Source organism: Podarcis filfolensis (assembly GCF_964270895.1).
Source record: "Podarcis filfolensis genome assembly, chromosome: 5".
In the NCBI taxonomy this organism is placed as follows: Eukaryota; Metazoa; Chordata; class Lepidosauria; order Squamata; family Lacertidae; genus Podarcis; species Podarcis filfolensis.
In genome coordinates, this window is record NC_139608.1 from 59,594,330 (window position 1) to 59,606,953 (window position 12,624).

A 12,624-nucleotide genomic window follows, 5' to 3' on the forward strand; every position below is an offset into this window, starting at 1 on the left:
TGGGTGAGAAAATTTGACAAGAATGTGTCATCTCCCTGTTCATAACATTTTTATTTTCCTGTCAGTTTCTTGTAGCGTAATGCGAGCCTTGATTTCTCTCCTGACTGTTGACTTTCTGCTACTTGAAGAAATAATACAGAATTCTTTTCTCCAGGCCAAAGTCTTGTCTTTACTCTGTAAAGTACCCATCAAATTGAGGGTACTATATTTTTATAATAATACAGGCATCCCCCAACTTGTGTGTGATCAACTTCACACGTGACCACGTATATGCGTGGTGCCAACAAATAACTAACTAACCTAAAACGGTGAGAGAGAGCTGGAAAGTCCTTGTGGCTCACAAGGAAACCCTCCCCAGAGCCTGAAGAGGACATCAGTCATCCAAAAGTAAAAACAAAACAAAACAAAACAAAACTCTCCAGGGGCTCTGAAATGGTATGCAGGAGCTCTCACTGCTGCCGTGCTACCCCATTCAACAGCTGTTGGGCTGGAAGCTGTATGTACTGCAGTAGGCTACCCCCTTATGGATGTGGGGCCCTGGAACGTAACTCTTCATAAGTGGGGAGTCACCTGTACTGTACTATGGAACTGGGAATTATGGATTATAGTTCCCTGTTGCCTGTACATACTGTTGTAAACACATATTGGACAGTTCTGGACACTTGTACCTGATTAATTAATCAAGATGTGTAATAGACTGGTGGGTGTGCATCAGCCTCTTTGTTCCTTTCCTTGCACAAGTGAGCAAATAAACCAGGAAATCTGAGATTAACTATCATTTCTGGCTTTGTTTGAACTGACAAAGTGTTGTTAATGGCTCTGAAACAAGCCACAGTATGAAGTTCACAAATCTTAATGACTTATTAAGCTGACATGTGCACTTCCAAACACAGCCATTATATATTGCGTGAAGCTGCCTTTAAGGCAGGGGTCGGAAACCTAAGGTCCATGGGCCACTTAACTGGATCATGCACCCCTGCCGGTCAGTCGGCTCCCATGCGCTGTGCTAAACCGGCGCAGAACAGAGCAGGGACCGCCTTCCGCAACACTGGCCGGCTTCCCATTGGCTGCAGGAAGCTCCTGCAGCCAATGGGAAGCTGCGCGCACCTCCTCCGCGCTGGAAGGAGCGCCAAAAATAGCGTTTGCGCATGCATGCGCGCACTCCAGTCCACCGCAGCGTCTTCGTGACCGTGAACCAGCCCATGCCACAAAAACTTTGCCGACTCCTGCCTTGAGGTTATCGGCTACAAGTTGATAGACCACACCATATCTTGCTGTGGCTTAATAATATCCTTTAAACTTGAATTTTAGATAAGCTATAAAGAACTTTATACTTTTATTTTATGATGATGTTTTTGTGCTGAAACATCACAACTAGTAACGAATCGGTGTTTGGGAGTGTTTAAATGCATTCTTATGAATTACCGTATTTTTCACTCTATAAGACGCACCCGACCATAATACGCACCTAGTTTTTAGAGGAGGAAAACAAAAAAAGCCAGCAAGAGCCACAGACATGCTCGCTTGGCGTGGCTCTTTAAAGATAAAGTGGCTCTTGCTGACTTTTCCAGGAGGTGGAAGAAGGGACTGATGGGCTGCCCTCTGTCTCTTCTCCCACCTCCCTGAAAAGCCAGAGCAAGCTGTGCAGCTATTGCTGAAGCCAGGAAGCCAGCAACCCAGAAGCGCTGCGCAGCTCTCGCTCTTGCTGTGCTGGCTTCGGCGATAGCTGCGCAGCCTGCATTCGCTCCATAAGACGCACACACATTTCCCCTTACTTTTTAGGAGGAAAAAGGTGCATCTTATGGAGCGAAAAATACGGTATGTGTAGCTTTAAATAAGTGAAAAATTCAAGGCATTTATTGAAATGATCTCACATGCCACTTATTTTGTATTGATCTGGTACAGAAAGATGTGGAGCTATTAGAATAATAATGGGCTCGAAAGTGCTGATTTGAGTATAGCAAGATATTTTGGTAAATGAGGCTGCAATCATATATACACCTTAGAATAGCCCATTGAACTTGGTGGGGCATAGTTCTCCATAGACATGTTAAGGATTGTATGGTTAAATATCACTTTTGCTTATATATTAACTATAAAACATTTTTTTCTGGGGTGGAAAGTTGTACATAACAACTTAAAAAATGCTTTTGATTTTGAAGCTTTGTATCAACCAGATATGTAAACTGACTTGATCCTCAACATAGTAACTGAGCTTTGCAGAATCTTCCTTTCTTGCCCCATCACTTACCCACTCCCACTCTCCCTACGTACATTGTCAGCACTTTGTACATGCTGCACACCATTAATTTTACCTTTGGTGTGTTCTTTGCCACACAGTATGGTAGGACTGGTGCGTTTGGACCTGTCCACCCTTTAAATGTTGCTAATGTAGATGGTAAAACCCTGTTGTGCTTTCTCCCATCTTGAGCAATAGCACTGTAGCAATTCTATTTATTTATTTTAAAGCATTTCCAAACCGCTCCTTATCTTTAAAATCCCAAAGTGGTGTACACTGTGTACAGTATAAAAGCATTTGTTATAACAAAACTATAGCCTAAAATCAATAAAACGGTATAAAAACAGAAAAGAAATAAAAGAAATAAAAAGAAATAAAACAAATTCAGGGGATTCAAAAACATAAATATTGTGGCTGTGCATGCAGGCTCCTATATACACTGGTGATGAAAAGTGGATGGAGGGGAGGAGCCATCTGCTGATGCATGTCTGTTCAGCCAGGGGAAACCACTACTTCAGGCAAGCAAGAAATTGAATCCCTAAGCTATACAAGAATGTACCATATCACATAAGACATGCTCCAAGAGGCATAATATTTTGAGAAACGTACTCATTTCAAACCATCTTTCTTATTAGCAACACTAGATTCTCTGGTTTTACATTTGAAGGATGTGACTAATTCCATATAGAAGCAACTTTGATTTTTCAGCAAACTCATTTTCAGCTGGGCAGATGTCTTGGCACTCATGCCTGTAATCCTGCACTGCAGAGTTTCTTCCTAACTGCATGGTTCAAAGCGCTTTAAGAGCATTGCTATAAGCAAGTGGTCTAACTTGCTTAAAAAGCAAGCTATTATTTGTTGTCACCATCAGGCCCTCCCTCAAGTCCCCTGGCATATGCAGAGAGGTTGGGGTCTTCCTGTCTGTGCATGGGTGGTATAATGTAGAGAAAAGAAGATTGAAGGGACTGCTGCTATACCTTACCTTCTGAAAAATTGTACTGCAATTGGAAGACTCAAGGAAATATGTGTACTGCTGGTCATTCTGCTTATTTTCTTTGGCAAAATTGCAGTTCTTATGCCAAACCATCCCATGGCATGATTTTTCAAAACTTGTGCATTTAAAGAGTTGTTTAGGACCAATTAATAAAAATCAAAGTGTTAGAAATAACATCAAGTTCATCTAGTCAACTGATCAAAAAAATCCAGTATGTTTTTAACTGGTTACCATTCTGAATTTACATAAAGCTATGTGAAAGGAATTGATAGGGATACTTATTAGTAATTTACTGGGGTTCATGTGCTTCCCAGGATCATGCCCTGTATGTTAGGTCCACAGTGCCTCCTTTCAAAAGATGATTTTAAAAAATCAGATAATTTATATGTAGTAAGAAAAGCTTCCTACTGATTATCATACTATAGTAAAGCGGGGGGGATAGTACACTCGGGTTGTACTCATGCCTTCATGTTTCTGTGCAGTAAAGGGTTGACCAAGCCATCAGTTCATTGTATTTTTCTGTGGATAGTTGAAGGCACAGAAACCCTATCTAGTACACCAATGCACAGCTCCAGGATTATGAGCTTAGTTTGAAGCAAAATCAAATATGAAAGTTCATTTCATGCAGGCAACTTATTCCTACTACCAAACCTCCCTCATGTGTCTAAATACAGGCACAGGGCATTTAAGGTCAAAGCAATGTTGCTGACTGACTTTCTGCTTAGAGACAGAAGAACAGCAGTGCTGATCTGACGGATCCTCACCTTTCTTCTATCGCTGATTTGGCAAGCTATTGATTAATTCCTTCAATGCTGTAATGTGGCCTAGAAACAAAATATAGTACTATCATGACTGATTCTTATAACCTTTTGCTGCCTATTGAGAAGATATATGCCTAATCTTTGAAAATCTTAAAAGTATAAATGATTGTTATACTTTGTCATATTGTTAAAAATGGATTAGACCTGAGTATTGCAAATAAGTAACTGAAGAAACTAAAGGTATAAATCTAAAAATGTTAGCAAAATCAGTATATTGCTTATAGAATTTAGCAGGTATAGGTATTTTAACTTTCTGAAACATCACAGACATTCAAACCTACTTAGGCCACCAAGTGAACAGGAAATATGTTGAGTAGCTGTTGTATGTTCTGTCACTTGGGAACTACTTTTACCTTAACTGATCTAAATAGCTAGTAAATTCAATGGACTTTAGCTTAGAATTGTCCTCATTTTTGAGAGACAAACAGATGTAACACTTAAACATCCCAATAAGATGTTTGCATTCTAATTTAAGGATTTGGGGCGCTAGCTATTAAACTTTTTGCCAAAGTTGGAATCAGGATGATAGTCTCAAAAAGACTGGTAAGGATCCACATGTAGTAAAAGCATCCTGTAGAAAAAGTGAACATACAGTGCAAAAGTTATGAAGTGTATATAAATAGTTTTTCATGCATTACTTGTGGATAACATTGCTTATACAGTCATCAGGTAATCTTCCGTATTGGGAACATTTCCAGAGCAAAACATGTGCCCCTCCATTGCCTCAGCATTAGTGTTCACCATACCTTGCAGATATTCCATGCTTCCCTTCAAGTGTCTTGAAAGCAAATGTGTTAGTATTTGCTATTTATTTTAATATAAAGAGGGTTGTATCTTCATGGGAACACCAATGCGGGAACATTAGAAAAAATAGCATATACAACAGGCTTACAGGTCATGTTTTAATGTCCCATGGGAATTTTAATTTGCAGCAAAAAGGAACAGGCAGAAACAGTGTCCAACCAGTGATTATTAGGGATTCGGGGGATTAGATTGTGGAATTGCCTCCTAGATAATGGTTTGTGGAATTTCAAGGGGTTCAGTGCCAGTTTTGCTAACATCTTAATGAAACTTCTGAGAAAGAACATCAACCTTTTTGGAGTGAGGTGCCATCAGTATGCAGATGACACCCAACTCCTTGCTTTAATTACTAAACATTGAGGTGCTGCTATTTAGGGTTGCCATATTTTGAAGAGCAAAAAAGAGGATGCTATGATGCAATTTGCCTCAGATTTTACCCCTGAAAAAGAGGACATGTCATGGGAAAAGAGGACATAGGGCAACCCTATCTGTTCTGAATATGTGGAAAGATGTAGCCATGTGGAGAAGGGGTAACAGATTGACACTGAATCCAAACAAAAAAGGTTTGATACTAGCATCCTGCAAAAAAGGTACATTTTCCTATAACTGATTGGCGTTTCAGTCTTCCTATCAGAACTGGAACCAAGAGTAGGACTGGGTTATCAACATATTGTCCCAAACTGGTCTGAAGTCTATATCATGATGTCAGTTTCATGATATTTGACCTGGAAATATAGTGTGTGTGTGTGTGTGTGTGTGTGTGTGTGTGTACGTGCTATGCAAAAATCACGATGTGGGAAAAACAATGAAGCATGACAATTACTCTACATAGCTTCATCCTTATTTCAGACATTGTGATATATCGGCATATTGCGATGTTTAGCTGATGATATATCACAACGTTGAAAACCTTGTGATATATTGATTGTATGTTGATCACCCAGCTCTATTCAAGAGTTGTGCTGAACCTTCTCTTTGATGAGCACTTATCTGCAGGACCAAAAATAGTTCTATGCCAGGTCCATCTGTTGTGGAGGTGCCACCTAATTATGACCTTGTGGTAGACTTCTGTTGAAAAATAATTAAAGCAAGTTACACTTTGATGACATAGAGGACATGGTTTGGAATAAGAAGAAAATGGGTAGTCATCATGCACAGATTAACATAAGTTTGTGGAAGCAATTTTCCAAAATAGCTTCTAGACTTAGTCCTGCAACAGAATTCCATGAACTATGGCACCTATGTTTGTAAAATGTATGCTAAATGATACATTTTGTGGTGTTTATAATAGTTAACGTAATGTTGATAATTCAAATAATTGTTAAAATATGTGGAAAAGAATGTCTTCCTGGTTGCATGTTATTGCCCACAACATATATTTGGGACATACAGGGATTTTAGTGTATCAGTGATTGGCCAATAGTGTTGCCTCCAAAAGCAAAATACAATAGCAAAGGCTTTTTCTAACTCTGGTTTAAAGATATGTTAAGCCTTTTCTAGCATAGAAATGCAGTTATGGGAAAACTTCATCTGATGACATTGTCAGACGTCTTATTGCTTGTTTGTGGCCCCTGACACATGTTTGTGCCCTTTGTCCTACCCACAAAATAGGGCATACATTTGCATATATGATACAAAACAAATGCAGACCTTTTGTGGGTGGGATCGGAGACCCAATATGCATACAGTGTACTGTGCCTAGACAATCCTGTTGGCACTTCAGAAGGAACATAATCTAGTTCATCAATAAAAATGTGCTTCAAAGGGTTTTCTGAACAAGGCAACTTTTAGTTCCATACATAAGAAAGTCAGGAGGCCTGATTAATGTTATGTGTCATATGACATTATCATGGTAGTATGAAACTGCTCCCAGATAATAGGACAAGATTGCTTACTGAGTTCTTCTGTGTTCTCTTAGAATCTCTGGCAAAATTATAAGTGTGTATTTTGTCTTAGTTGCTGAAATCATGCTGTTGGAAAAGAGGGGATTTTTTTATAGCGGAAAACAATTGCTTCAAGAGGTCCATCTGTGCAGCTTAACCTTTCCATTCAGCTGATAGTAAACCATTTATAGCTATATGCAGGCAAACACAAGGCTTTAAGCATACTGGGTATAAAAATATTTCCCAGATGCTTGAATGAAGCACCACAATAAGAGGTCTTGTCTGATTGTTATAATTCAATGGCTGTGTTTTGAGTTTATTTTTTAAATTACAAGATTTGGATTACTTTGTTTTGAAGGGACTTTTTTGTCTTATGCTTAATCTTTAGTTTTTGTTCGTGCATAGATGCTGTTAATGTAGGAGCCTTAATTTGCTATTTGTAGTTGTATGCTAACATAGGATATCCCATATCACTCTAATTAGAGGCTGTCTAAGAATAGAAGTGATTATAACTTGTTCACAAAAATTCACATATAAAATCTTTCTAAATGGTGCATTTTCATTCAAGCACCTAAGTTTTCCCTGTAGAGGGAAAGCATTTGTTGTCAAAATGCTTAGTGGTTAGAATCTCTTGGGTCATTATTTTCAGTATCTTATGGGAAGGTATAGCAGTTGCGGAAAATTAATGTTTTCTCTAAAATAAGTTGTACATGTCTAGTACCATCTGGAAAAGAAGATTGCAAAATAGTGTATCAGGTCTTGAACCTGAGTTGGTGGATGTGTGGCTAGCTCATGTGCTTGCGCCAAAGCTGAGTAGTTACAGTATTGGTACAACATTCTATATCACTATTGAATTTCCTTTCACCATAGTTCTAGTAGAACTATGCTGGAAGAGCAAGTGGTCTGTTCAATCTAATCTTCTTTGCTTGGTGCTCAGAGCCTTGAGGAACACTAGTTTATTGCACATTCGCCTCATCATTACTGTATTTTTTGCTCTATAAGACGCACCAGACCACAAGACGCACCTAGTTTTTGGAGGAGGAAAACAAGAAAAAAAATATTCTGAGTCCCAGAAGCCAGAACAGCAAGAGGGATCGCTGCGCAGAACAGCAAGAGGGATCGCTGCGCAGTGAAAGCAGCGATCCCTCTTGCTGTTCTGACTTCTGGGATAGCTGCGCAGCCTGCATTCGCTCCATAGAACGCACACACATTTTCCCTTACTTTTTAGGAGGGAAAAAGTGAGTCTTATAGAGCAAAAAATACGGTATATTCTCCCCACTCTCTATGGGTGAGGTTCAACTATTGTTGCACTTTGATGTAGAAGATGTGCATTGGGAATGCTGGGAATTTGCTCCAAGGTGGATCTAGGCTTATTGACAAAGCTTGCCAAATGCCTTCTTAGAATGCAGGTGTTCAAAAACCTCAAAACTGGTTGTCAAATCTTAGCTTGAGAAACCAGCTAGTGGCACTTGAGGCCAAATTGCATTTTTCGCTTCAGCCTGGAATTCTCTGATCTATTGCTCTTTAAAAAAATCCTCATGAAGAGGCCATTTACAGCATGGATAAGAGACTTAACCCCATGTCTCTTAGTCCCACCCATGTTTTAAGTTTTCCGACCATGTTACTTACAAGTGCAGTTTTGGATCCCTAGCATGAAGGAGAAGAAAGTGAGTGGCAAAGGAAGCACTCTCTTCTCTGTGCCCTTCTCTGATGCAAAATATCCTTTACCAAACTGAAGCTGTGTTTGACTACTTAGTGGTTGCAAATCCTTGTTTCCTAGCCTCTAACCAGCACAGGATCTCACAAATGTGGAACTGTCCAGTTATCATACATAGCTACAATGCTGGTTCCCCAGCAATATCTATGCCTGTTTTGGTGGATGGGGGGCAGCAAAGTCATATATCGGCTTGTCCCTTTGGTTTGAGGGACACTTAATGACATACATTTAGATTCATGCAAGCCTCCCTGCCCCACAGCATATATATGATAACTACAGTGGTACCTTGGGTTACATACGCTTCAGGTTACAGACTCCACTAACCCAGAAATAGTGCTTCAGGTTAAGAACTTTGCTTCAGGATGAGAACAGAAATTGTGGCGCAGCAGCAGGAGGCCCCATTAGCTAAAGTGGTCTTCAGGTTAAGAACAGTTTCAGGTTAAGTACGGACCTCCGGAATGAATTAAGTACTTAACCCGAGGTACCACTGTAGACAGAAATCTACAGAAGGGGAGGGGAGATGGTAATTCTGGCTGTCGTTAGCAAATTGTTGTTTCTGTGTCTTCTTCTAGTATGCCATTCTTAAGATAACCAACTATTACCTTTGGATCTGCTGGCATATTTTTTACTAGAATTTCTGATAAAATTCTAAAATGTCTGAATCTTCATACATGCCTAATAAGGTGGAATATATTTGTTCCAGGCATTTCACATTTCCATCAACAATCTGTAATTTCTGGGTATATTATTTAATCAGCATATATTGTTCCCGCTTAGGCTGATATTTGTGTTCTAGAGACTCTAAATTGGTTAAGAACTTGCATATTCTACTCCCTTTGTTATCAAACATAATTCATATTTTACACCTTCTTGGGTCACTTAATGAACCACAAATCCATAAAAGTTTTAAGTATATCTCTAATTTCAATGTATAGTGTAACAAGGGTAAAGGTATAGGTACCCCTGACCATTAGGTCAAGTCGCGGACGACTCTGGGGTTGCGGCACTCATCTCGCTCTATAGGCCGAGGGAGCTGGCGTGTAACCGCAGACAGCTTCCGGGTCATGTGGCCCCATAACTAGCGATTTCTGAAGTCTGCCTGTGACTAGGAATTCAATTTGAGCTAGCAGACTGAATCACTGCCAAAAAAATGTTATAAAGATTGGTAGCTCTTACTAGAGGTAATGAAGGCATCTTTCTAGAGAACTATGGGTGACGTTATTTTTTAGTATGGAAGTCATTCAAAGAATATTCTAATCTAGTTCTCTAGGGTTTTCATTTGCGTAAAAAAATCATGTGTGGTAGAAGATACAAACCATTTCAGACAGCACAAGCTTATGCTCATTGGCTTACACTTCCTGTTTCCCGTTATTGCAGCTAAAATTGTTAATATGGAGCTTTGAATATCCATGCATAACTTTAAAACAAGAAATTATTTCCTCTCCAACACCATCCATTATTACATTTATATGGGCCAGATAAATTATCTCACTAACTGCCCAAAGGTTATGGAAATCTGTTCACAGATGGTTCGTTTTATTAATCTAAAATACTAATTTTACCATCCCAGACCTGTTTTTCTCCAAAGCATGTTGCTATGTCTTCAGTAGAGACTGCTTCAGATTGCAGCCTAAGAAACATAAAAGAGTGAGGCCAGGGTCCACAGAGCTACACAACTGTGTAGTGCTGTCTTCTCAAGTTGTGAGGTTCAGTTGTGTGAAGCAGCCCAAACACAAGCACATCCTATGCCACATAATTAGTTAATTTTGAAACTGAAGCAGTTCATAGTATCATAGAATTGTAGAGTTGGAAGGGACTGCAAACGTCATCTAGCCAACCCCCTGCAATGCAGGAATCACAGCCAAATAATCCATGACACCCAACTTCTGTTTTAAAACCTCCAATGAAGGAAAGTTCACTTCCTTCCAAGGTAGGTTTTTTTTCACTGTTGAACAGCTCTTACCATCAGAAAGTTCTTCCTAATGTTGAGTACACATCTCACTGATTCAACATAGGTGTGTTTGAGTGTGCATCTGTGTAGCTACTTGGATTCTGGCCTATAGGTTTAGCATGATAGTGTGTACCTTACCTTTAGAAATCACTATTACCCTGCTTATACTGCTCACTAGAGGGAAGAGGAATTAAGTAAACTCTAGGAATACTGACATCAGAGTGTTACCTTGTGGTAAGGGAAATGGGTGTGGGGGCATAGAAAGCACTGCAGACTTCATTCTCATTTTATTGAGATTTGCTCAAGTCTGCCAATATCTTAGCATGTTTCCTTAAGAAAAAGGAATATCTCCATTCTCTCCTCAGCTCTGTTATTGTAGTGTTTCAAATTTATTCACTGAATAATTCAAAATTTAGAATCTTAATGCTAGTAAGTACATCCAGTGTAGCAGTAATTTTTCTCGCACAATAGAATATAATAACCAAGCAGGTTGGGGAACAGATTACGTCTGGTTATTAGATAATGTTCAAGGAGCTCTTTCATCCATTGAAGGGCAAGACTGGATCCAACCCAATATGTTTTATCCCTTCCAAGCTGATAAATTAATGCCATGGTCATAGTGTTTGTAGCTTTCTATAATCTTGAGGGCTTTTTAAAATGGAAAGCCACATTTTCAAATGTTGTTGTGTTAGAGGTATTATTACAATCAATCGTATATACATTTTGTCAAACAAATAAATAAAACACTGAGTGGCTTTCCATGTGTCCTTTAGGTAGGGTTTAGGCTTATGCACCCATGACCTTTAGACAACATTCATTACTAGGATTATTTATTTATTTGCATTTATATGCCACTGCTCTGCCAAGGCATCCAAGGCAGTTTACCATTTTAAAATAGTAAAGCAAATAAATTATATCAAATGTACAGTAGTAAAGTCTTCTCGGGCCAACTGGGAGCTGATGGCACAAGCTTCCTGGCCTGGGCTCCCTCGCTTCTCCCTTCCCTCAGGTCACACAGAGCTCCAGGGAGTGTGGGAAAGGAGCTACCCCAACAGTTCTCTCAGACCGTTGATGTTTCTGTCAGGAGCCGATGGTATGTGTGCCCAATTTTATCCTAAATTGTCATTTGTCATATTGTTACAGTAGAGCTAGGTTGCATGCTTTTAAATGCAGACAGTAGCTGTTGGTGCAGCAGAGCAGGTAGGGGAAATGACATCGTGGAGGCTCAGCGGCCTCTCAGGAACCAGCAATGGCGCCTGGTGTTCAGAAGACCGGTGACCAACCCTGCCTACACTGCCCCACCGACCACTACTGCATATAGGCGGCCTCCTTTTTGTACATTGAGCATCCATGGCCGCCTAAGCTGCTTGTGAATTTCAAAAGGCATCTTGACATCCATAGCTGGTGCCCATTGCAACTGGTAGGGAGGAAGGCAAACAGGAGAAAGCGTCGGAGACAATGACTCCCGGAGCCACAGCCAATGACAGGCAAAACTGACTCCTAGTTTTGTCCACATCCTTCTCCCTGCTGAGTTCTACAGCGGAAGCACAATAAACGACTTGGACGAAGGAATTGAAGGGGTGCTAATCAAATTTGCAGGTGACACCAAACTGGGAGGGGTAGCCAATGCTGCAGAAGACAGAATTGGGATTCTAGACTGTCTTAACAGATTGGAGAACTGGGACCAAACTGACAGAATGAATTTCAATAGGGACAAATGTAAGGTTCTACGTGGAGGCAGGAAGAACCAGCTGCACAAATATAAGATGGGGGACACCTGGCTTGCTGGTAGTATGTGTGAAAAGGATCTGGGGATCTTAGTGGACCACAAGCTTAACATGAGTAAACAGTGTTATGAAGCAGTGAAAAGTGAAAAAAGCTAATGCTGTTCTAGGCTGCATCAACAGAAGTATAGTGTCCAGATCAAGGGAAGTCATAGTACTGTTCTGTTCTGTTCTGTTCTGTTCTGTGTGCATAGGAGGGTGGTCAAGATGGAAACAAAGGCTTATGAGGAAAGGTTGAGGGAGCTGGGTATGTTTAGCCTGGAAAAAAAGTGACTGGGAGGAGGTATGATAGCCTTCTTCAAATATCTAAATGGCTGTCACATGGAAGATGGAGCAAGCTTTTTTTTCTGCTCAGAGAGTAGGACCCAAACCATTGGATTCAAGTTACAAGAAAGGAGATTCCAACTAAACATCGGGAAGAACTTTCTGACAGT

General features: G+C 40.1%; 1 protein-coding gene and 1 long non-coding RNA gene across 4 annotated transcripts in view; both read left to right on the forward strand.

Moving 5' to 3' along the window:
- Positions 1-12,624, forward strand: part of LOC310763989 — a 412,791-nt gene that overhangs the window by 381,854 nt on the left and 18,313 nt on the right. The window lies entirely within an intron of this gene.
- PPP2R2D (protein phosphatase 2 regulatory subunit Bdelta) overlaps positions 1-12,624 on the forward strand; it is a 29,565-nt gene that overhangs the window by 4,106 nt on the left and 12,835 nt on the right. For 2 of the 3 annotated variants that reach the window (XM_083617000.1, XM_083617002.1), the window contains one exon: positions 11,416-11,499. The exons of the other annotated variant lie outside the window; for it this stretch is intronic. In XM_083617000.1, coding sequence (XP_083473126.1) covers positions 11,416-11,499 — 84 coding nt within the window. The remainder of the gene's footprint in view (positions 1-11,415; positions 11,500-12,624) is intronic. 3 annotated transcript variants of the gene reach the window in all.